The following is a 24,680-nucleotide window of genomic DNA, read 5'->3' as shown; positions in this document are numbered from 1 at the left end:
GTCTGGATACAGAATTGGCTGGCCAACAGAAGACAGTGAGTGGTAGTAGAAGGAAAATATTCTGCCTGGAAGTCTGTGGTGTGTGGTGTTCCACAGGGCTCTGTCCTTGGGCTTCTATTGTTTGTAATTTTTGTTAATGACTTGGATGAGGGGATTGAAGGATGGGTCAGCAAGTTTGTAGATGACACAAAGGTTGACAGTATAGAGGGCTGTTGTCGGCTGCAGCGGGACATTGACAGGAGGCAGAGATGGGCTGAGAGTTCGCAGATGGAGTTCAACCTGGATAAATGCGAGGTGATGCATTTTGGAAGGTCGAATTTGAAAGCTGAGTACAGGATTAAGGATAGGATTCTTGGTAGTGTGGAGGAACAGAGGGATCTTGGGGTGCAGGTACATAGATCCCTTAAAATGGCCACCCAAGTGGACAGGGTTGTTAAGAAAGCATATGGTGTTTTGGCTTTCATTAATAGGCGTATTGAGTTTAAGAGTCGTGAGATCTTGTTGCAGCTCTATAAAACGTTGGTTAGGTCGCACTTGGAATACTGCGTCCAGTTCTGGTCGCCCTATTATAAGAAAGATGTGGATTCTTTGGAGCGGGTTCAGAGGAGGTTTACCAGGATGCTGCCTGGACTGGAGGGCTTATCTTATGAGGAGAGGTTGACTGAGCTCCGACTTTTTTCATTGGAGAAAAGGAAGAGAAGAGGGGACCTAACTGAGGTATACAAGATAATGAGAGGCATAGATAGAGTCGATAGCCAGAGACTATTTCCTAGGGCAGAAATGACTAAAACGAGGGGTCATAGTTTTAAGCTGGTTGGAGGAAAGTATAGAGGGGATGTCAGAGGTGGGTTCTTTACACAGAGAGTTGAGAGAGCATGGAATGCGTAACCGGCAGCAGTTGTGGAGGCAGGGTCACTGGGGACATTTAAGAGACTCCTGGACATGCATATGGTCACAGAAATTTGAGGGTGCATACATGAGGATCAGTGGTTGGCACAACATCGTGGGCTGAAGGACCTGTTCTGTGCTGTACTGTTCTATGTTCTAAATGCTCTGGTTACCTCACTGTGATGTGTCGACTTTGAATTTGAGCAACTCTGTGGTTATAGGAGTAAGTTGAACAAATAGAACATGTCTCAAGATTCCCTGTCACAGTAAAACCTGACTGGTAAGATTTCTTGCTCCAACCCACTTCAGTTAATTCAAGAGTCTTGACTCTGCAGGGTTTGCAACTGGAATTATGTTCGGGTATTGTCGAAGCAATGACAATCTTGAACAGATTGCCACTGAATTGAAAGGTTCCCCAAATGCATAGCAGCCCATGCAGGATGTTATGAGAACATTCCAGTGCTTAAGGAAGACAAGAAGTCCCCCTTTTTACAGCATAAACTGCCATTATGTTGAACAATGGCTAAGTGGGTAGAATAGAATATGTAGGTTAGTGGATTAGTGGTACTTCACCAACACATTCCACCCTGATCTTAAATTTACCTGGACCATCTCTGACACCTCCCTCCCCTTCCTGGACCTCTCTATCTCCATTAATGACGACCGACTTGACACTGACATTTTTTTACAAACCCACCGACTCCCACAGCTACCTGGATTACACCTCTTCCCAAACTACCTCCTGCAAAAATGCCATCCGTATTCCCGATTCCTCCGCCTCCACCGTATCTGCTCTCAGGAGGACCAGTTCCACCACAGAACACACCAGATGGCCTCCTTCTTTAGAGACCGCAATTTCCCTTCCCACATGGTTAAAGATGCCCTCCAACGCATCTCGTCCACATCCCGCACCTCCGCCCTCAGGCCCCACCCCTCCAACCGTAACAAGGACAGAACGCCCCTGGTGCTCGCCTTCCACCCTACCAACCTTCGCATAAACCAAATCATCCGCCGACATTTCCGCCACCTCCAAACAGACCCCACCACCAGGGGTATATTTCCCTCCCCACCCCTTTCCGCCTTCCACAAAGACCGTTCCCTCCGTGACTACCTGGTCAGGTCCACGCCCCCCTATAACCCACCCTCCCATCCTGGCACGTTCCCCTGCCACCGCAGGAACTGCAAAACCTGCGCCCACACCTCCTCCCTCACCTCCATCCAAGGTCCTAAACGAGCCTTCCACATCCAAAGTTTTACCTGCACATCCACCAATATCATTTATTGTATCCGTTGCTCCCGATGCGGTCTCCTCTACATTGGGGAGACTGGACGCTTCCTAGCAGAGCGCTTTAGGGAACATCTCCGGGACACCCGCACCAATAAACCACACTGCCCTGTGGCCCAATATTTCAACTCCCCCTCCCACTCTGCTGAGGACATGGAGGTCCTGGGCCTCCTTCACCGCCGCTCCATCACCACCAGACGCCTGGAGGAAGAACGCCTCATCTTCCGCCTCGGAACACTTCAACCCCAGGGCATCAATGTGGACTTCAACAGCTTCCTCATTTCCATTCCACCTCAGCACTGTCCCCATGACTTGTCCTACCTGCCTATCTTCTTTTCCACCTATCCACTCCACCCTCCTCCCTGACCTATCACCTTCATCCCATCCCCCACTCACCTATTGTACTCCATGCTACTTTCGACCCCCCCTCCGTCCTCTAGCTTATCTCTCCATGCTTCAGGCTCTCTGCCTTTATTCCTGATGAAGGGTGTTTGCCCGAAACGTCGATTTTGCTGCTCCTTGGACGCTGCCTGAACTGCTGTGCTCTTCCAGCACCACTAATCCAAAATCTGGTTTGCAGCATCTGCAGTCATTGTTTTTACCTATGTAGGTTAGTGGGTGAGTGATCAGTACAGGCTGGATGCCATAGTCAGGCCTGTGTGGTGGTTTAATTGGGATACGTCAGAATGGAAGTTGGAGGGGAGGGAGGAGAGGTGATTAGAGGGTTGACTGTGTAATCCAGATGTTAGCTTAAGTTGCCCTAATAGCATAAGATAGTGGAACAGAAGTAGGCCATTCAGCCCACTAAGTCTGCTCTGCCATTCAATGAAATCATAGCTGATCTGAAAATCCTCAACTATACTTTTCTACTATTTCCCCATGATCCTGGATTTCCCGACTGACAAAAAATGTACCTGTTTCAGCCTCGAGTATTCTTAATAACCCAACCTCTTCAGCCTTCTATGATAAAGAATGCTAAAGGTCGAATATCTGCCTCAGAGAGGAAATTCCCCCTCATCTGTCTTAAAAGGGCTTTCTCTGAAATGATGCTCTCTGGTTCTAGACTCCTCCAGCAGTGCAAACAGTTTCTGTGCACCTACTCTTGTCAAGCACCTCCTAGAAGCATATATATTTCAATAAGGACTCCACCTCATTCTTCTAGATTTCAATGAATACAAGTCCAAGTTGCTCAACCTCTCCTCATAAGTAACATTACTCCATACCTAGATTTAACCGAGTAAACCTTCTCTGGAATGCCTCCAGTACCAACATAACCTTTCTTTAGATAAGGGGACCAAAACTGTTCACAGCATTCTAGGCATGGTCTGACTTTACCTTGTATATTTTTAGCAACAAGACTTCCCGAAAGGCCCTTTTCCCTTTCCTATTACCTGTTGAGTGTGAATGCTGAATCTGTGAGATTAAGGCATGAGGAAACCCGAAGCCCTCTGTGCTGCAGATTTTTGCAATTTCTATTTAAATAATATTCTGTTCTTCTCTTCATCAAACCAAAGTGCATAACCTCACATTTTATATTATATTCGATTTGCCAAGCTTTTGCCCAATCGCATAACTCCATAGACACTTTGCATCATTCTCACTATTTGCCTTCACACTTCTTTTTGTCTTTTGGCATTCATTTCCTTCATGTAAGTCACTGACATATTAACTGTGGCTCTAGCGCGGATCCCTGGGGCACTCCACTAGTTACACGTTGCCAAACTAAAAATGTTCCTTTTATCCAAACTGTCTTCTACTGGTGTGCCAGTACTCATCCATGCTAATTTACTATTCTCAACACCAGTGGTTTTTATTTTCTTAAATGCCCTTGTGTGGTAAGGTATTGGATGTCTTTTGAAACTCTAGATACATTGCATTTACTAGTTCACATTTGCCTATCCTCCTTGATACCTCAAGGAATTCTAAAAATAATTTGCCTTCAGATTTTTCCTTCATGAAGCCATGCTGACTCTGTGATTATATTGTGTATTTCTGAATGCAATACATCCATTACAATAAACTCTAACATTGTCCATGTCAGATGTTAAGCTAACTGGCGTAAAGTTATCCATTTTTCATCTCCCTCTCTTTTGAACGAGGGAGTTACATTGATAGTTTTCCAAACCTCTGGGACTTTTCTAAAATTTAAGGATTCTTGGAAGATTGCTAACAGCATGTTCACTATATGAGTCGCTATTTCTTTTAATAACCTAATCCTGAGCAACTATACAGGATAAGTACCGTGGAATTGTGCAAAGTGTCCAATTTTAACTCTGAGTCAAAGGCATTCAGGGTGCACACCCAGGAACTGCTCATTGGTAGTTTAAACTTCCTGGGAAATATCCATACAGGTCCATGGGTCAGGGCTTCCAGAGTCCCAAATTACATCTTCAGTTGTACATATGATTTCCATTGAGCAGGGGATTGGAAGATTTGGCCCACTGTTTCAACAAAGCTCAGGGCACTAACACTTCTCCAGTTAAGTATGAGTCATGCAGCAAGCAATGGAGACAAGCAACTGAGTGAGTATCTGACGTGCTTTAATTCCAGCAGTACAGGTCATCCTACTATAATGTGTGTTCAGTTAATGGGAATTCGCTATAACACGATTAACGAATTGGGAACACTGTTTCTAAAGTGTGAACTTTCAAAGTGTATATTGGTTATACCGTGATTCCAGCCTAATTACTTTAAATGGTGCTACTATTACTCGATTTTATTATAACTCGTGGTCGCATGAGAATGGAAGTACTGCATTATAGCAGAAACGACTGTATACATAATTCTCCAGTAAAAATGGATTGTTAATTTAGTGAAACATTTGAAAGAAACATTCTACAAATTCAGTACAGCCAGGAACTAACATGAACAATATCCAGATGATCCTTGACTCAGAAGGTGGTGGTGGTGGTGGTGGTGGGGTCAGATTTTTTTTGTTGTGAAATTGCTTTATTGTTGAATATGATGATTTTAGAACTGCACCATGGAAAAATATTGCTTTGAAAAGACCAGTTGCTACCATAAATTTAGTATTTTTAAGATGGAAGTGGATTGGTTCTTGTTAAACAGCATTATCAAAGGATATAGAGTATAGTTTGGGAACGTGGAATTTGAACCACAAGCAGATCAGTCATGACTTTGTTGAATAAAGGACCAGGTTTGAGTGGCTTAATGGTCTATTTATGCCCTGATCTTGTATGAGCAGATCAACAAAACAAATGCGATTTAATGCGATATAGTAGGGTCGATTTATATATGAGATAGATGGAAAAAACAAGATTTGAATTATACATAAGATCAACCTATACATGAGTTCATACGGTAGTATGAACAGTTGCAGTACACTTCATGATGGTTATTTTAGCGTAAATCATGAAAATGTGTTTTTAACTGCAATTTATTTAGAAATCTATAAAATGGAAGTCAACAAGCCAGTTAAGACTTTCACTGTTGTTAACTGGAGGAAGATATGGGAGGTTTCACTTGTTCAGTAGGTAAATTAAGTACTTGATGATTCTCTACAGGGAACATTTACACTTCACAAGTGAGGAAGGATAATCTATTTCTAAAGAGCACTAATCAACTGCCTGGCATTCAACTGGTGGGTTTTACACAACATTCAGCAGCAGCAACAGAACTTACAGGCCTTAATGCAGTCATAAAATGGGGAATTTGCTTAATTTTGTGTAGCTTTTTGAAAATAATCAAAAGAATGAAAATAAAGTATCTTTTCCCACATTTTTTTTCGCACAATTTGCTGTTTCCCCAGAGCAAAGGCAAAAGATGAATGATTGAATAAAACGAGTTTCAACTAAAATTAGCATGTTGCCTGTGTAGGTTGAATTTTGAAGATGGTTTTTTAAAGCTGAAATTAGGGGGTCGACTAATACACAGGCACAACTTTTGAGGGGCTAAAATTCATGCTGCACTTTTTAAACGATATTAACTTTTGGATGTATAGTGAACAAACTATGATAATTACCGATAGACTTACTACCAATCTGAATGAATGAGTGAATGAATCAAAATGTGCTGTAGTAAACCAAGTGTGGTAAATAGAGTTATGAATGAATGAATAGAGATGTGATGTAGTAAACAAAGAGTGATGAATAGTTACCGGTATGAATGAATGAATGAATGCGATATAGTAGGGTCGATTTATATATGAGATATATGGAAAAAACAAGATTTGAATTATACATAAGATCAAAGTATGAACAATTGCAGTACACTTCATGCTGGTTATTTTAGCGTAAAGCGTGAAAATGTGTTTTTAACTGCAACTTATTTAGAAATCTATAAAATGGAAGTCAACAAGCCAGTTAAGACTTTCACTGTTGTTAACTGGAGAAAGATATGGGAGGTTTCACTTGTTCAGTGGGTAAATTAAGTACCCATTTCATTTCAAACAAATTACATTTAGTAAAACCTTCATTATAAATTCAGGTTTAGAGCAGATATCAATGTGAGTTAATAATAATCCGATATCAATGTTTTAACTACCGATAACTTAGACATCACATCTTAGAGATGGGAGATGGTTGGCTTCTTACTTGGAATGCATTATTAGTTAAACCACCTGTGCACTTTTAGAAATTAGCTTCTCTGTCCCAGTTATCTTGCAGAGAAGGCTGAAACATTCGCAACAATCTTCAGCCCAAAGTATCAAATGGATTATCTATTTCAGCCTCATGCAGTGGTTCCCAGCATCACAAATGCCAATCTTCAACGACTGTAATCTGATTCATTCCATTTGATGTAAAGAAAACAGCTGAAGGCATGGGACACTGCAAAAGGCTATGGGCCCTGACAACATTCCTGCAACCGTTTTGAAGACTTGTGTTCCAGAACTTACCACCCCTCGAGTAGCTGCTCCAGTATTGCTTTCAAAGTGCAATCTACTAACAATGTGGAAAATTGTCCAGGTATGTCCTATACACAAAAAGTTGGTGAAATCTAACTGTGCCATCAGTTTACTCTCGATCATCAGTAAAGTGATGGAAAGAGTTATCAACAATGCAACAAGAAGCTCGTACTTAACAACAATCAGCTAACTAAAGCCCAGTTTAGGTTCTGCCATGGCCACTCAGCTCCTGTCCTCATTACATCTTTGGTACAGACATGGGCAAAAGATACAATTTCCAGAGGTGATAGCCTTGGACATTAAAGGTCACATTTGAGCACATGTGTCAGCAAGGAGCCCTTGAAAAGCTGGAATAAATAGGAATTAGAGGGGAACCTCAACACAGGTTGGAGTCACACCTGGCAAAAAGGAAGATGGTTGTTAGAAGTCAGTTATCTCAGCTCCTGGACATCTCTGCAGGAGTTTCTCAGGGTATATTTCTCTAATCAACCAATTCAGGCATGTTACACCTCTGGTGCCCTAGGTCTATCCACCTTCAGTTGCTCCATTAATGACATTCCCATAAGGTCAGCAGTGAAGACATGGACTGTAGAATATTCAGCACCACTCATGACTCCTCAGATACTGAAGCAACACATGTCCAGATGCAACAAGACTGAGAAAATATCCTGGTGAAAAGCAACAATTGTGCCATACAATTGCCTGGCAACAACCATTCCCAATAACAGACAATTTAACCACCATCCCTTGACATTCAAAAGTGTTACCATCACTGAATGCCCAATATTACCATTCTGGGGATTACCATTGACCAGAAGTTCAACTGGAATCATCATATAAATAAGGTAGCTTTAACAATAGGTCACAGACTAGCAATATCGCAAACCGTAATTTATCTCCTGGCTCTGCAATGCCATCTACAAGTCACAATCAGGAATGTGATGGAATACTCCCCAATGGCCTAGATGAGTGCAACACCAACAACACTCAAGATGCTTTACACAATCCAGGACAAAAGAGATCACTTTATTGGCATCACATCGACTCCATCCACTACTAATGCTGAGTAGCAGCAGTGTGTACTTTCTATAAGGTGCACTGCAGAAATTCACCAAAGATCTGCAGCACTTTCCAAACCCACAACCACTTGCATCTAGAAGGACAAGGGCAGAAGACACATGGGAACACCACCATCTACAAGTTTCCCTCCGAGCTACTCAACATTCTAATTTGGAAATATATCTCCATTCCTTTACTGTTTCTGGGTCAAAATGCTGGAATTCCCTCCCTAATGGCATTGTGGGTCTACCAACAGCAAGTAGATTACAGGAGATTCAAGAGGCTACTCACCACCTTCTCAGGGCAGCTAGGAATGAACAGTGCATGCTAGCCAGCCAGTAATGCCAAATCCCACAAGTGAATTAAAAATAAATGTTTCTCTCTTATTTGTGATGACTCGCTGATTTGGGTGAGCTTCCAGAAATTGTTTTGTTTTATTGAGAAAATTAGGAAATGGTTTCCAGCACCCACTGTGCAGGACACCAGCAAAGCTAAAAATGTAGCAGAGTATTAGAAGATACTGTACACTATACTTGATAGTGAAGACACCAGGCTGAGTTTTACTGGAACCTGGTTGTTGGGCCAGAAGTTGGGGTTGGCAGAGGTAGAGGGTGGGTAAAACAGTGGGATGTTGTATCAGGAAATTTCCTGCCCTTACACTGCAGTCACAGAATTTCTTGGAGATGGGCTGCTCAGTCAATCAAACGGTTGCATCACAGAGGGAAGAAGACAGGCAATTTCCATAACTTAGAGATCAGGTAAAGACAATTTTATGATAAATTGCCAACAGCAGGGCAGACCCCCTTCCCACCGCATGGGGAGGCCACTAGCTTCAGGGAAGTAGCTTCCCTCGGTCAAACTGCGGGGACCATAAGTCAGGACTTTTTTGTCAGACAGAAGAGGCCTGAGAAAGAAAAGCAGCCCTCATGGTCCCAATGATACACCCCTGGAACAGTCTGCCTGCAAACAGTAGGCCTGTCCCAATCAGCCACTCTCCGTTTTAATTTGCATTTGTCTCTAACAAGAGTTGTGGCCAAGATACCACCAAGATTTATCTTTCATGGCGGCTCTGTGCGGTTCCACAGTAGACAGTCGTAGGATGAGGCTGGCAGCACAGACAATCCACCTGCTGTATTCAAATTGGACATCAGGCCCTCAGGCAGTCAATGAGAAGGCCGTCTGCAGTAAAAATACCAAGTCTATGCCGCCAACAATATGGGCTCTGGACACAATTTTTTAGTCTAATTTCTTGAACCCGGTTGTTAAATTCAGCTTAATGACATTTCTCTCTGGAGCCTCTTCTGGATAAAGTATTGCTCACTACTAGAAAAATTATAGTAGCGTCCCTGCCTCTGAGGCAGGTGACCCAGGTTCAAGTCCCACTTGCACCAGAGTTGTATAATAACATCTCTGAAGAGGTTGATTGAAATATTTTTTAGACACTGAAGAAGGTATTTTCCTGCTGTATAATTTACCTTTTGGAAAGAAAAGTGACTAATTGCTACCACCCAGTGGATAAAAGGAAGAGGAGCAATGTACAATCTACTGACTGTAGAAATTGACAGACAATCTCTAAATCATAGTTTACACTTAGTTCAGCATAACGTCACGCACCGAGAAATAAAGAATGTGGTTAAGACTGCGACTTGCTGCATTTCAGTTAATAGTAGTACCATATCTTACAAAAAGAAATACAGGAATTCTGCTAAATTTAAGGATCAGTTTCAGTGAAACCCAAATTGTTACAGTGGAAAGTAACTGTCTAAAAGCAATCATGTGAAATGAACAAAAGTTAAAAAGGGGAACAAAAAACCCATCACTTCTACATTCACTGGCTTACCACAATCAAGCAACAAACCAATATTATAATTATCAATCTGGTTTTCAATTTTCTGTTATAGTTTCACCCCTTCCCATCTCTGTAATCTCCTCCAACACCACCAACACCAACAAATTGTAATTCAAAGCTCCTTTAACATAGCAAAAAGGTTTCACATGACCATTATAAAGTAAAATTTGACATAGCAATATAAGTGACATTGGGGCTGACAGAACAATACATGGTCAAAGAGGCAGGCTTTAAAGGAGCAACTTAAAGCAGAGAAGGACATTTGAGAGATTTAGGGATGGGAAATAGGTACACATTCAGCTGCCCAGGACCAATCATAAATAGAACAATTAACACTGAGAATATTCAAGAGACTAGGATTAGAAGAACAGATAGTTACGCCAATTTCAAAGGTCAGAGTAATTGAACAGTGAAAATCTTTAATATCAGTTATGCGATAAAATGCATTTTAAAAAATAAAATGCATTTCTTTTCATCCATTAGTAAGGTGGGGCAGTCAGTTTGTTGAGATTGCAACATTTGAGCTCAAAGCAATCAAAGGTTTTTCATTTGATTTATTTAGGAACAAGGACAGGGCCTGGTTTCTCAAATCAGTTCAAGGGTCAGTCAGTCTGTGAGAAACACTCAGAAAAGGTGATTACATGCTGCTAAAGTGCTGTTAGCTTGCTTCACATGGTTGGTGAAAAGGACAGCCACGAGCAGTGGGATTCTGCACTCAGAAGCCAGAGAGCTGGAATTGTGTCAGTGATTCATCGCTGGAGTGCTGCTGTGTGAAATGGAGCCTTAGGAAAAGAGAGTGAGCAGCTGCAAGGTAAGCAATTGTTGACAACAGTGTGGCTGGACTACAGTCTGGTCAAAGGAAAAAGGAGTTGGTATCAGAAGTAAATCAACTCAGCTGGAAAGGAAAGCCAAAGAGATAGGATCTGGGATCTAGGGATATTCAGGCACAGCAGCAGTCAGCTGATTGGTAAAAGGCTGAAACTGTACAGCTAATTAGCTGCTGGCAAGGAGTCTCAGGACTCCTGGGGAACATGGGAGAAAAGTCTGAACCACTAAGATATGAGCAGTCACTGAGGAAAACTAGAGAAAGAATGAAGTGAGTTTGGGACTGGGGCGGCTGGGGCTTCACTGAATCAATATGAAGGGAGGGAAGCAGTAGTGATAGCTCATTGGATTATCTGAATTTTAATAAAGAAGAGCTCCTTGCAAGAGGTAATATTCCAAAGTGCCTGCTGTCCTTGTCCTTCTAGGTGGTGGGATCATGGGTTGAAAAGTTTTCTGACCCACAGGCCATAATCAGTGAAGATGGGGACAATATTTCATCCTCACCAACACACAACACTGGAGTCCCCCAGGGGTACGTACACAGCCCCTTACTGTGCTCACTGTATACCCATGATGTGTCACCAAATCCAGTGGAAACTTGATTATCCAAACATGATGGGTGGGCACTATTTCGTTCGGATAATCAATTATTCCAAAAATCGATTAAATGCCTTTCCTCTGGGGCTTGGAGTTTTAAAGTCTGCTCCCTATTCAGGAGACTGCAGCAGCGCACAGCACGCGAGATCCCGCCCCCAACACAAAGCATGCGAGACCCCGCCCCCAACCCTGTCCGATCCTGCCCCCAACCCCACCCTGGTCCAACCCTGAACCCCAACCAGTCCAACCCCGCCCCCCAACCCCGGCCCTTCCCGGGGCATCTGGACTGCATACCAACAACAAGACTGCTGCTGCTTTTGTGGGCTAAGTCTCCAAATAGCGTACAGACACACACAGATACACATACAACTTTTTACTGTAAATCTTTGACAGGTTCCATGTTTGCCCTGTACAGGACAAAGTTGGAGAGATTATTCCTGGGGTGGGGTGGGGTTAGGATGCACTCCTCTGTAGAACTCCAGGGAAAGTGTGGGGAGAGAGAGAGAGTGCAGGAGATCAGTCATTTGGAGACAGTGCCTGTTTAATCACTGTAAACAAAAGACACAATCACTGCTGGAAACACGTCTTTGATGTAATGTTTCTATCGGGGCCTCAAGATCTCCTTCAGATAATCCAATTTTCAGATAATTGGTATTTGGATAATTGAGGTTCCCCTGTAACCAGAGTAAAGATGTTTACAAGTTCGCTCATGACACCACCATAATTGGTCGAATCTCAGATGGTGACGAAACAGACTACAGAGAGGAGATGGAAGATTTGGAAGAATCGTACACTGAGAACAACCTAGCTCTCAATGCCAGCAAAACCAAGGAACTCATCATTGACTTTCTGCGGGATGTTACTCATGCCCCCCTACACATTAACAGCACAGAGGTGGAAAGAGTGGAGAGCGTCAAGTTCCTGGAGTGGTCATCCACAAGCAGCTTTCTTGGACTCTTCATGTGGATGCATCGGTTACAAAAGGCCCAACAATGTCACTTCTTCCTCAGGCAGCTGAGGAAATTTAGCATGATGGAGAATACCCTTGCCAACTTTTATAGGTGTACTATCGAGAGCATTCTGTCTGGATGTATGGCAACTGTACCATTCAAGATCGGAGACAATTACAGAGAGTGGTGAACTCAGCCCAGACAATCACAAAGGCCAACCTCCCATCTGTAGAATCCATCTACCAGGCCCACTGTCAAGAAAAGGCCTCCAGCATCCTCAAAGACCCATCCCAACCTGGCAATGTTTTTCTACAACCTGTATCATTGGGGAGAAGGTACAGAAGTCTGAACACACGCACCAGACAGTTTCTACCCTACTGTTGTTAGAATACTGAATGGACTCACAAATTCTTAACATTCACCCGTACTAGCGTTTTTGTTTTTGCCGTTGTTTACCTATTATTTAACTGTCTACGCTATTTAACTAAGTGATCTGCCTCTATTGCTCGCAAGACAAAGCTTTTCACTGTGCCTCGGTACATGTGACAATAAATTAAATTCAATTCAAGAAAAATAATAGGAGGGAGCTCAGACTGAGAGATAGGGGTCACTTAATGGGACAAAGTTTATGTAGGGTGGAGTGAATATGAAGCACCAATGACCGTTGTTCATGTTTGGAGAGAAATGTTGCGAATGAAGACAGAAGGCTATTTGGGAGTAGAATATCAAAAGGTGCACTGGGAAGTATTGTACTTTGACGACAGTAAGTTTCTGACCAGGAATAGAATTAAGCTGAAACTTTAAAAAACAGTATAAACTGTGGCTAGTCACACATTTAGCGGGGAACCGAAGTGTCTCAGTCACAGCTGCTACAGAGAAAGGGCCAGATAGCCAAAGTGTCTTTAATTATAGGAAAAGAGCAACAGGATGGAGAGAGAAGCCAAGTCTCTCAGAACAGACTAATTTAATCCAGCAAAAAAGCATGATGTTCAGAGAAGTCATTTTAAAGTTTGCGATGAAATCCGGATGTTTCATTTTTTTTCCAGAGCTCTCAATCATTTGAAACCTAAACCCACCCTCCAAATAAAACCCAGAGGTATCTGTATTCCTCTAATTCTAGATTCTTCAACATCCCTGATTTTAATTGCTCTACTACTGATGGCCATATCTTAATTTCTGGAATTCTGTCCATACAACTTTCTGCCACCTTAGCTTATGTTTTTATTTTCTTTAAGACATGCTTTGACCAAGTTAAGTCATCTGCTCAAACAACTTATGTGCCACAGTATCACACTTTGTTTTAGAATGACACTGTGAAGTGGCTTGGGACAGCTGTTTAGATCAAAACTGTTACATTAATAGAAGTTGTTATTGTGTTGCAAGTGGTTATAAGCAGCCACAAATGCCAACTTATTTTGAATAATGCACTAATGTTCATTAATGTAATTTACGTAAGTGTTTTTTTGCAGTGCTGTAGCCAGATAGGTATACACAAAATAAGATGAGTATAATACTTCGAATCAACACCAGTGCATGATATCAAATAATGACAATAGTAGGATTCATAAGCTTATTGCCACCACTAACTGGCATTTATTGTATTACAATAATTAAACTCAGGCAAATTAAACTTAATGGTTATTTAAAAAAAGTATACTCAATGGATTACTCTTTGACTTCCTTGATCTTATTACTAGCTCAACTGAGCAGTATTTCAGTTTATAAAAAGGTACAGGTGTAAAAAAATTGCACTCCATTTTAAAATAATGGTCAAAGTTAAACCTCTAGCTCATTCAACTATATGAATGGTCACCTGAACTAACTTGTAAAGCACTAGATCCACAAAACTGACATACATCATTGGATACTGAATCAATTTTTTGTTTTATTTTTACTCACACATCTATACCAGATATTCTCAGCAGAAAAGTAATAATTTACCCATTAAACTAGACAGTGTAGCAATTCTAAACAGTCAAATTTAGTCATTCACAAAAGTATGCTTATGGAAAATCTTACACACTGAAAAAGGCTTTCAGAATACTTTACAGTGTGAAGCAGAAAAAATATGGAATAAAAAGGAAGAACAAGTATATTGAACTAAGTGAAGTGATCAAAAGATTGGCTGAACAATACTTTGAAAGACTTTTGAAAGCGAGAATATAGGATTATACGTGTGAGCCTGATCAGTCAATTTTGACAGGTTATCAAGTGAGCACCCAGAGGATGCATCACAATCAATGCGAATAATCTCTTTGTTCAATAATCTGTGCTGTGCTTTTTTCAAGTAGACAATAACTAGACAGCAATCAAGAATAGAGAAGGTCAGAAGCCACACAACGCCAGGTTATGGTCCAAAAGGTTTATTTGAAATCCCAAGCTTTCAGAGCATTGCTCCTTCACCAAGTCACCTGATGAAGGGACACTGCTTCAAAGATTTGTGATTTCAAATAAAACTGTTGCACTATAACCTGGTGTCATGTGACCTCTGACCTCGTCCACCTCAGTCCAACACTGGCACCTCCACATCAAGAATAGGTAAGCTGACTGATCACCTCTGCTTAGAGTTAATCAAATCAATTGTGATGCACCTTCCGGCAGCCCAGTTCTAAAAATTAGAAAATTAAAAATGAGACAATGAGTGTGAGCCCAGCATGGCTAGGCATTTATGGACTGTGGTGTTGAAGTATTAATTGAGTTTCTTTGTTTTTCTATTTTTCACAAAGAAGGACTGTAATGTTTAACTTTCTAAACTTTGTTTTCTTTATTTTACTGCTTTGGACCAAAATTCTGTACTTAGGTTTCAATTAGAGATAGAGAACAACTGCAGAACTGTGTCAGATTATCAGCAATGACAGTTAATGTAATGGAGATGATTGAGGTAGAATGAGCGAGAGTGTGGAGACATCTGGAGAAAAAGGTAGGAGACTTTTGATATCAATAGCAAGGTATAAGGCACAAGGGGAGAGTGGGAAGAATCAAATTGCAAAAAAGCACAGGACTTAGAGCAGGAATTTGGACTTCGTAACAATTTGTGAAGGACTGGAATATGAATTCAATCAGCTAGGTAAGTATCATCTACAGATGACTAGAGACTATGGGACAAGGCAGTGACAAGATGGTTGCCACTTTCAAAGTCCATTGTTGGCAACAGCACTGTCATGGGAAAGAAAACACAGCTCTTCACATAGATAAATGTCAGGTTTCTGCATTTCTGAACTTAGCATGAACTACCAGTTAGGGAAGTTGATTAATGGTAAGAGGACCGGTCAGTATCTCTACATTGAATCACAATAAATTTTGATTAATGCTTGATATCAGAAAGGCAAGTGCCAAGTATTGAAGCCTGTTGGCCCTGCTACAATAGTACAGGAGTAAATGCCTTTCAATAAACTGCACATTACTTATTAACATTAAAATATCAAACTGTACAAAGGTATTCATTACGATCCTAGAATGTTGTATTGTGCAAAATGAAGCATACAGTTTAGAAATGTATACAAGTATTTATATATTTGTTAAAACTTTATGGTAATTGATAAAATTTTAACAATGTTATGGGTCATGCAAATGCATATATTTCAAACAGTGCTGTATATGAAAGAAGAATCAATCATTAAGTCCAGAGGACTAAGAAAAAGGAAACACCAATGAAGAAGAAATTATATTCTTTCTCCTATTCTTACCTTTCTCATTTTGTCTATATCGGCCAATAAATGGTGGAATAGGTGCTTGATACTGAGGCCCAACCATAATCTCCTGAAATAAACCAAAATATACTTTCAGTACTTTCTTCTTTAAGGTGTGAAATATATCCTCAAGTCTCAACCAAATTGCAACAACTTTTAACCAAAGCTGATTATATCATTCAGTCTTCACCAAGGGATAAGCTTCTACTTTGGCACAACAGTATATACAGTGATATGTTGAAACCACTCAAGGGTGAGAGGTCAACAGCAAGACCATGGAGTGATTTGACAACAGGGTGAAATTTTTTTTTTGAGAAACAGCAGTTGTTTATAGGATTCAAAATTAACTGTAAAACCTAACTGTTAAATAACCAGTGTACATTATAGTCACTGCTTTCCCAAACATTAAACAAGAAATTGAACAAGCTATTTTAGGTAATAAAACATATCTCAGACTCATCTTCCACCGTCAAAATGTCCTTGTTGATCTGCTATCCGGTACAGTTCAGTAGTAAGCAAAGAGAACCCTTCAATATCTCAATTAACCATTATACATGTGAGCTGGATCAGTTTTGACAAGCTATCAGATGAATATTCCAGAGGAGACATCACAATCAGCATCAATAATTTCATCATTCAATAATCTGTGCTTTTTATCAGCAGATACTATTAGGCAGCAATGAAGAATAGGTAAGTTAGCTAATCATCTCAGCTCAGAATCACTCACATCAATTGTGATGCACCTTCTGGCACAGCCCGGTTCCAAAAATTAGATAGTTTCCACTCCACATTACATAACAGTGACTCAGTGCTAGAACTAGAGATTGGCAGTGTTAACAGACACCAAGAGTGGGAACAAAACAAAAATGAACTAATAAAACTAAAAAGAAAAATGGCTAAAGTTGTTTTGAAGAGAAAGCATAATTCAATACTCAAAAGTTATGTTGTGACAGATGTCCCCAGCTGATAGTAACTTACCTGGAAATACGCAATAACTAGTTTTCAATAGTGAAGGAATGAAAATATAAACTGTACCTTTTTACAGTCATTAGATAAAATGGAATCATCTTCTTCAGAATCCTCATCTGATAATGACAGTTCCTTATCATCCTCAATAGAATTAGCTGGAAACAAAATAAGTTTATAATTTAATTACAATTAATCAAGGAAATCATATTTTTATTGCATTTCAATAATTGTCATGTAATTATTGTGTTAATTATTCTGACCAAAAAGTGCAACATTAAGAAAAAAATTATGCATTTGTATCAATAAAATAAACAGGATTTTGGAGCTCATTTTCGCAAAAAGTAGCTTATCATTTTTTCAAGTCACCAAATTAAATGTCTCAACAATGCTAATTCTGAGCATATTCCAAATAGAATCTGAACCCATCAATGATCAAGATATATTTTTTGAAAAACTGAAACACTGATCCAAGATGCAAATTTTTGAGTTGATTTAAGATATGATTTCAGACAAAAGACACACAAACACAATGTGGCTAGAAGTTTCAGGAGCAGTTTTGCAAGCTTGTGGGCCTTCAGCAGTTAATTCTCAATGAATGAACTGACATTTGTAAAGTCTGTTTCCCTTCCACATGCCAACCAGTTGGTCAGTGGACATTGCAACTTCATCAGTTGGAGTCCTGTTAATGGTTTGACATCTACAGTCCAGCAGCAAGTTTTGAGGCACTGGAGAAGGTACAAAACCAGATTTGCTACAATTATGCTAGAATAGAGATAATGTACATCAGGGAAAATAATCTCTTTTCTGGAAATCAGAAGACTGATGTGTGACCTGATGATGGAGGTCTTCAAAAGTTTGGGTTTGAAAAGTAGACGTCAGAAAAATGTTTCCATTTGCAAGTTGGAACAGGGCTAGAGGCCACACATATAAGGTTGGTAGTTACCAATAAATCCAGTAGGAAACTTAGGACAAACTTCTTCATCAGAGGACATTATAATTTTGAACCCATTAACACAAGTAATAGTAGTAATAATAATAGTAGTAGAAGGAGGTGGTTACACCTTCTCTTGGAGAGGAAAAACCAGGACACACAGAATTGGATGCGCTATCAAAGAACAACTTTGTCAACTGAGTCTTGGAAGTCCCTGTCGGCATCAATGATAGCCTCATGACTCTCTGCCTACAACATGCCAAAAACCAGCAGGCAATAGTCATGAATGTCTACGTTCCAACCCTTGATATCACAGAGTTGAGTGTGTGTTGCTGGGGAAGCACAGCAGGTTAGGCAGCATCCCAAGAGCCAGATAAATCGACGTTTCGGGTATAAGCCTTTCATCAGGATTCATCATTCTGATGAAGGGCTTATGCCCAAAATGTCGATTCTCCAGCTCCTTGGATGCTGCCAGACCTGCTGCGCTTTCCCAACATCACATTCTCGACTCTGATCTCCAGTATCTGCAATCCTCACTTTCTCCTTGTTAGAGTCGTCCAAAGAAAGCTTCTACTCATGCCTGGCACCATACTCACCAACATCCCGAAGGAAAATAAAACTGTTACCCTTGGGGACTTCAATGACAGGGTTGGAAAAGACACCCAACTCTGGAAAGAAACCATCTAGAAAGGAAGAAGTCAGGAACTGTAACTTCAATGGGATTCTCCTGTTCACCAAAAGTATGAACGCCAGCTGGTCATCATGATCATCATCATTGCACTGTTTTGGCAAAAAGGAATCTTCAAGACCTCTTGAAGGCATCCATGTTCAAAGCACTGGAACATGACTGACTGTGTCATCATTAATCCCAAGACCAAAAGATGGCCTCATTTTGGAAGTGATGATCAGTGTACATGACTGCTGACAGACCACTTGCTCATCTGCTCTACAATGTCCATCAAATGCCATCAGAAGCAACTTAAGACAAGGAAACAGTTCAGAAAAAAACTCAACATTGAGTGGCTTGAACAGCTGAGCAGACTAGCAAACCTTCAACATATATCTTCGCCAAAATCTCCAAAGAGTTCATTTTAATGGAGTGGAGGAAATTTGGAAAGAGCTGAAATCAGCCATCATCTCATGCTGTCATGCAACCATCAGCGAGAACATCAGGAAACACCAAGACTGGTTTGACAAGAATGACAGTATCATGCAAGACCTCATCGACGAGAGCAGGAAAGCTCCCATTGCCTGGCAAAACAACATCACAGTGACACAAAGAGGAGAACTCATAAAATCAGCAAAGGTGGAGGAGGTTGTTGATTTGCTCGCTGAGCTGCTAAGTTTGTTTGCAGACTTTCAACACCAAACTAGGCAACATCACCAGTGTGCCTCCAGTGAAGCATTGGTATTCTGTCCCATGTGCTATTTATGTGTTCTGTTTGCGGAGGTAGGTGGTATCATTTCCAGTTTTGTTTCTTAGTGGTTGGGATATGGGGTCTAACTCTACACATTTGTTAATGGACTTAAGGGTTGAATGCCAGGCCGCCAGGAATTCTCGTGTATGTCTTGATTTGGCTTGTCCTAGGATGAATATATTGCCCCAATCGAATCAGTGTCCTTCTTTTTCCATGTGTATGGGCACAAGTGTTAGTTGATCATGTCTCTTGGTGGCTAGTTGGTGTACGTGTATCCTGATGACTAGGTTTCTTCCATTTTGCCATATACAACAATTCTGTTAATTGTGGGTACGGGAACCTTTATGCTCATCAGTAGTTGTCATACTGTTCTTGTCAGTTTATGGGCTTCCATGACACCTAAGGGTTGGAGCAGTCTGGTGGTCATTTCCAATACATTCTTGATGTATGGTAAGGTGATTAGTGTATCCAGACATGTTGTGTCTTCCTGTTGTGGTCAGTTGCGTTGGTACCGGCAGACTATACTTTTTGGATAATCATTGTTTTTGAAGATGCTCTATGGTTGTTCTTCAGCTTTGCACAGCTCCGGGGTGCTGCAGTGTGTTACAGCTCACAGCTCCATTTGTGTGTGTTGGGATGGTTGCTGTTGTCGTTGAGTACTTTAACTGTACGGGTGGCCTTCCTGTATATGCTGGTCTGGAGCTCACTATTGGCCTTTCGTTTGACCATGACATCCAGGAAGGAAAGTCTGTTGTTGTTCTCTTTTTCCTTGGTGTATTTTAAGCCGGTGAGGATGTTGTCCATGAGTTGATGGGTTTCTTCCAGTTGAGCACATTTGGTAATGGCAAAGGTATCATCCACATAGCTGATCCAAAGTTTAGGCTGGATAGTGGGAAGGGCCGTCCGTTCTAGTCTTTGTATTACAGCTTCCGCTATTAATCCTGATATTGGCGATCCCAGAGGTGTTCCGTTGATTTGTCTGTGGGTTGTGAGGCACAGATCCAGTAGTTTTGAGGGTGCTGTCCTTGCTGATAGTGTTGGTGTTGTAGGGTGTCTGCATCACTGGTCTGTTTAGTAGCGAGGCTAGTGTTTCCTTGGCGAGTGAGATGTCTATGGAGGTAAGCAATGCAGTCACGTTGAAAGAAATCATAATCTTGTCCCCATCTATTCTGGTGTCCTCGATAATGTAAGCTTGCTTGCTGAGCTTGGAGGTTCATTTCCAGATATTTCGTTACCTTACTAGATAACAGCTTCAATGGGTCTCATGCGAAACAATGCTGAAAATTCTTGCTTTCTATTTATATTTTTGGGTTTCTTTGGGTTAGTAATATCATTTCCTGTGGTGAAGTCATTTCCTTTTCTCAGGGGGTAGTAGATGGGGTCTAACTTGACGTGTTTGTTATAGCGTTCCGGTTAGAATGCCATGCTTCTAGTAATTCTCGTGAGTGTCTTCGTTTGGCTTGTCCAAGGATGCATGTGTTGTCCCAGTCGAAATGATACCCCATCTACCTCAGCAAACCAGGACAAATAAATAACAAGTGGGTCAAAACACCAACACTTCACCGGAGACGCACTGATGATGTTACTTACCAGCTCAGTGAGCAAGTCAACAACCTTATCTAGAATTTTAGCTACAAATCCTCTAAAAAACTTCAAGCAAAGTTGGAGTTACAAAGAACTACAGAAATCAAGGACCAATGATGGACTGAGAAAACGAAGGAGCTGCAACTCGTTACTGACAAGCTCAACAGCCTCATAGTTTCTTCAGTTCTATCAAGGCAATACATGGACCAACACTCTTGGCCTCAAATCGGTGCAGAGCAAGAATGGAACCATTTTAAGAGATAAAGAAAACATCAACTTCCAATGGAGAGAACACTTCAAAGTTCTCCTAAACCGCAAAACAATCATACACAATGACATGTTTGATGAAATATCCCAACTCCCCACCAAAGATGATTTTGAACTCCCAGCTAGTGTGGTAGAAGTTGAAGACACCATTAAGACACATGAAAAATAGAAGATCCACAGAGTAAATTGGGATTCCAGTTAAGATTTTCAGACTTGGAGTAGATCCAGGAACTGTTCCTGAAAATCTGGGACAAAAAGAAATTTCTGTCAATCTCAGAGATGCTACCATCACCATCGCCTTCAGGAAAGGAGACAATCTGGACCATGGGATCTTCTGAAGGATTTTCCTACTCTCCATCGCTGGTAAGATCATTACTCAAAGCCTTGTGAGGTATCTTTTCCCAGTCTCTGAGGAAATCCTTCCTGATAGCCAGTGTGGGCTTCTGACAAAACCATGGAACATGATTTTCAGTTTGGTAACTCCAAAAGAAATGCAACGAACAACACCAACCACTCCACCTGGCCTTCATTGATTTGATGAAGGCTTTTGACTCTATCCATCAGGAAGTGCTATGAAAGACCCCAAAGGCTGGTTATCCGATAAAATTCATCAATGTCCTCCATGGCAAAATGCTGGCAATAGTCCTCACTGACAGTAATATGAGAACACATTTCAGGTCAGAATAGTTGTCAAGCAGGCATGTGTCATCATTCCCACCCTTTCAACCATCTTGATTGCCACTATTCTTTATCTTGTAAAGAACAAGCTTCCCAGTGGTGTGGTCATTATCCACAGGATGGACTGAAAACATTTCACCCTCAATCAGTTGAAATCCCTGAAGAAAATGACACTGGCCTCACTTGTGAAGCTTTAGCATATTGATGACAATGTCACCTCTGCTCTCTCAGAAGAGCTGGTCTCACCCTCAACCTCAAGAAGATTCAAATTCTTTATCAACTGATCCCAGGTCAAGTTCCAGTCAATCCCTCCACCTGGGGCGTTACCACTCATTAAGGGTGACGACGATGTGAAGATTCAACATCACATCCAACTGGCAAGCAAAACCTTCAGACACCTAACGAAGAATGACTTCAATGACCGTGACATCTGCGCGGATACCAAGATCCTTGTGTATAAGGCTATCAAGCTTCTTCTAAAAGGCTCTGAAACTTGGACTATATATACACACCACCTCAGAAGTATCATCAACACTGTTTGAAACTGATTCTCCACATCAGCTGGGAGGACAGATGTACTAACATCAGCAACTTTGAAGCAGCTAACAGCATCAGAATCAAGGCCATAATCACCCGAACTCAACTCCATTGGGCCAGGCACATGCTCATGATACCTGAGTTCTGACTACCAAAGCAAATCATCTTTGCCCAACTCAAGGAATGAAGGCACTTAAACGAGAGAACAAAGCAAGTATTTCAAAGTCTCCCTTGAAGTATTTCAAGATTTCCATCAAGAAATGTAACATAGATGTCAACTCATCGGAGATCCTCGTTCAGAGGAAGCTCCTGTTTGAAGGGAGACAATTCTTTGGGAACATTCTTCAGGAAGAAAAAGTTCGGAAAAGGAACCGGGGAAAGGAGTGCCAATGATCTCAAGGTCATAGGCCATGCACCACTTCTACCTCCCAAAAACAGTTTGGCAAGTGTGTGATCAAAGTTGCAGCTCTAGGAGTAGGCCCAACAACCACACAAGGATCCACAGAACCAACGACCAGTGACAGAGAATTTCCTAAGTGGACAATCATACTCATTAGCACGCAATTGCCACCATCAACTGCGTATTTGATTTACAGAATTTAGGCTTGAACATAATCCAGATTAATTAGAGGAACATTCCTTCGAACAACTTTGCAGGTACGGATAAGTGGTCACCTATTCTTTCTTCTTCTATGACCACTTATCACAATGCCCACCTCCTCACCGACCATTCACGTTCCTCCACCAAAAAGAATGTTGGCTTTGTATCTGCAGAGATAGCTAATCTCAACTTCAAAGTGCCACAACAGCATCACCAACAGGTCACAATTCCTCTGGTATAGATTGGCAGAATAAAATGAGAGGCTTCACATATAATAGCTTCTGTCTATTTGCATTAGATGTGTAGTTGGTGGCTTGAATTCTAGAACCAAGACTGCTAGAGTCTTGGTTGTTGTCCCACAGCCTGCATCCCTGTCCAGTTGTACAACTCCTGGTGACAATATGGAGTGGGTGTGTGAGGACAAGGATAAAATGGCATGTCAGTATTACAGAAGCTGAGGAAAAGCTTCTATTTGTGTAACAGTAGTTTTTAGGGATTTCTCCTCAAAGCTCCCTTTATTTCTTCTTTGTTAGGCTAACCAATGAATCTAGGTAACATTTAGCTCTTCACAAACAGCATTAAACAAATTACCTGGTAAACTATCACCCTACAAAGGACATAGTACAAACTGGATTTTAAGGTGTACTTATGACAACAACTGCATTTCATAAGTACTTCGTTGACTGTGACTAGGGCATGCTAAGATTAAACAGTGCTATATAAATGCAAGTTTTTTTTAAAAAGCAATAACTATTGACACATATGTTTCTAACTGAAAGAGCCAACAGTTTTAGTCTTCCAAATGTATGTGATTAATTGCATTGTTCATGAATAAATAAAAGGATTGCATACCAACTGTGGACGTATACTTAATCTTTCCTCTACAGTCTCAAAAGTAGAGTATAGATGTGTTTAATTATTGGATGTACTTTATTCCTTATTGGCCATCTGCTAAGGTTAGGCAAGAACACCAGAATTCAGCACCACAAAACAGGGACTATGTATGCAGAGAGGCCTTGTTGTGATCAGCTTGACTGATAAGAACCACTCCAAAGCAGCATACAAAAACAATTCCAAACCAATGTGAAACAGCTTCAACAGGAACAATATGGTAGACAACTAGCACAATCTAACTGTTTGGAGTGGAAAGCAGACATGAATTTTCTTTTTCAAAGTTCCTTACCATCATGCAAATTAAGTTGGCAAGAACTCCTCACCACATAGAGACAAAAACTTCAAAGTTGCACAAAGATGTGATGCTTCTCACAGGTTCATGTCAGAATTCAAAGCTTTGAAATTTTGAGAAGAGAAATACTGCAAATTTTTGCTCTGAACAGTGGTACAAGTTTGTCAAGTAAATATACACGTTAAGTAACAGAACATTACAGTGCAGTACAGGCCCTTCGGCCTTCGATGGTTCCACAGGACGATGCAACAATCTGAAGCCCACCTAACATACACTTGTCCTGCATATGAAGCATATTTTATGAAAATAGCATTGCTTTGGCCAAGCGTGTGGGAAAGCAGCGATTTTTACTGGGCAATTTTGTTTTAAATACAACAATCATAGTTTCTAGTTTCCAGCTCAAATATCACTGACCCTTCTGAATTGATGTTTCCTGAAAGAAGCATCTTGCTAGGTCACTTTTCCAAGAAAACATTTGCAATTTCAACAATGTAAAAGACTGG

The 24,680-nt window shown here is 41.0% G+C and overlaps 1 protein-coding gene across 6 annotated transcripts in view; it reads right to left on the bottom strand.

Annotated features, from left to right (window-relative positions):
* The window catches only part of LOC140494702 (mesoderm induction early response protein 2-like), an 87,549-nt gene that overhangs the window by 25,500 nt on the left and 37,369 nt on the right, over nucleotides 1–24,680 (bottom strand). For all 6 annotated transcript variants that reach the window (XM_072594199.1, XM_072594201.1, XM_072594197.1 and 3 more), the window contains 2 exons: nucleotides 17,042–17,130; nucleotides 16,004–16,076 (listed from right to left, as the gene is read on the bottom strand). In XM_072594199.1, coding sequence (XP_072450300.1) covers nucleotides 16,004–16,076; nucleotides 17,042–17,130 — 162 coding nt within the window. The remainder of the gene's footprint in view (nucleotides 1–16,003; nucleotides 16,077–17,041; nucleotides 17,131–24,680) is intronic.

The sequence above is a fragment of the Chiloscyllium punctatum genome, chromosome 24 (assembly GCF_047496795.1).
Source record: "Chiloscyllium punctatum isolate Juve2018m chromosome 24, sChiPun1.3, whole genome shotgun sequence".
In the NCBI taxonomy this organism is placed as follows: domain Eukaryota; kingdom Metazoa; phylum Chordata; class Chondrichthyes; order Orectolobiformes; family Hemiscylliidae; genus Chiloscyllium; species Chiloscyllium punctatum.
This window is presented reverse-complemented; position numbering and strand designations above follow the sequence as displayed.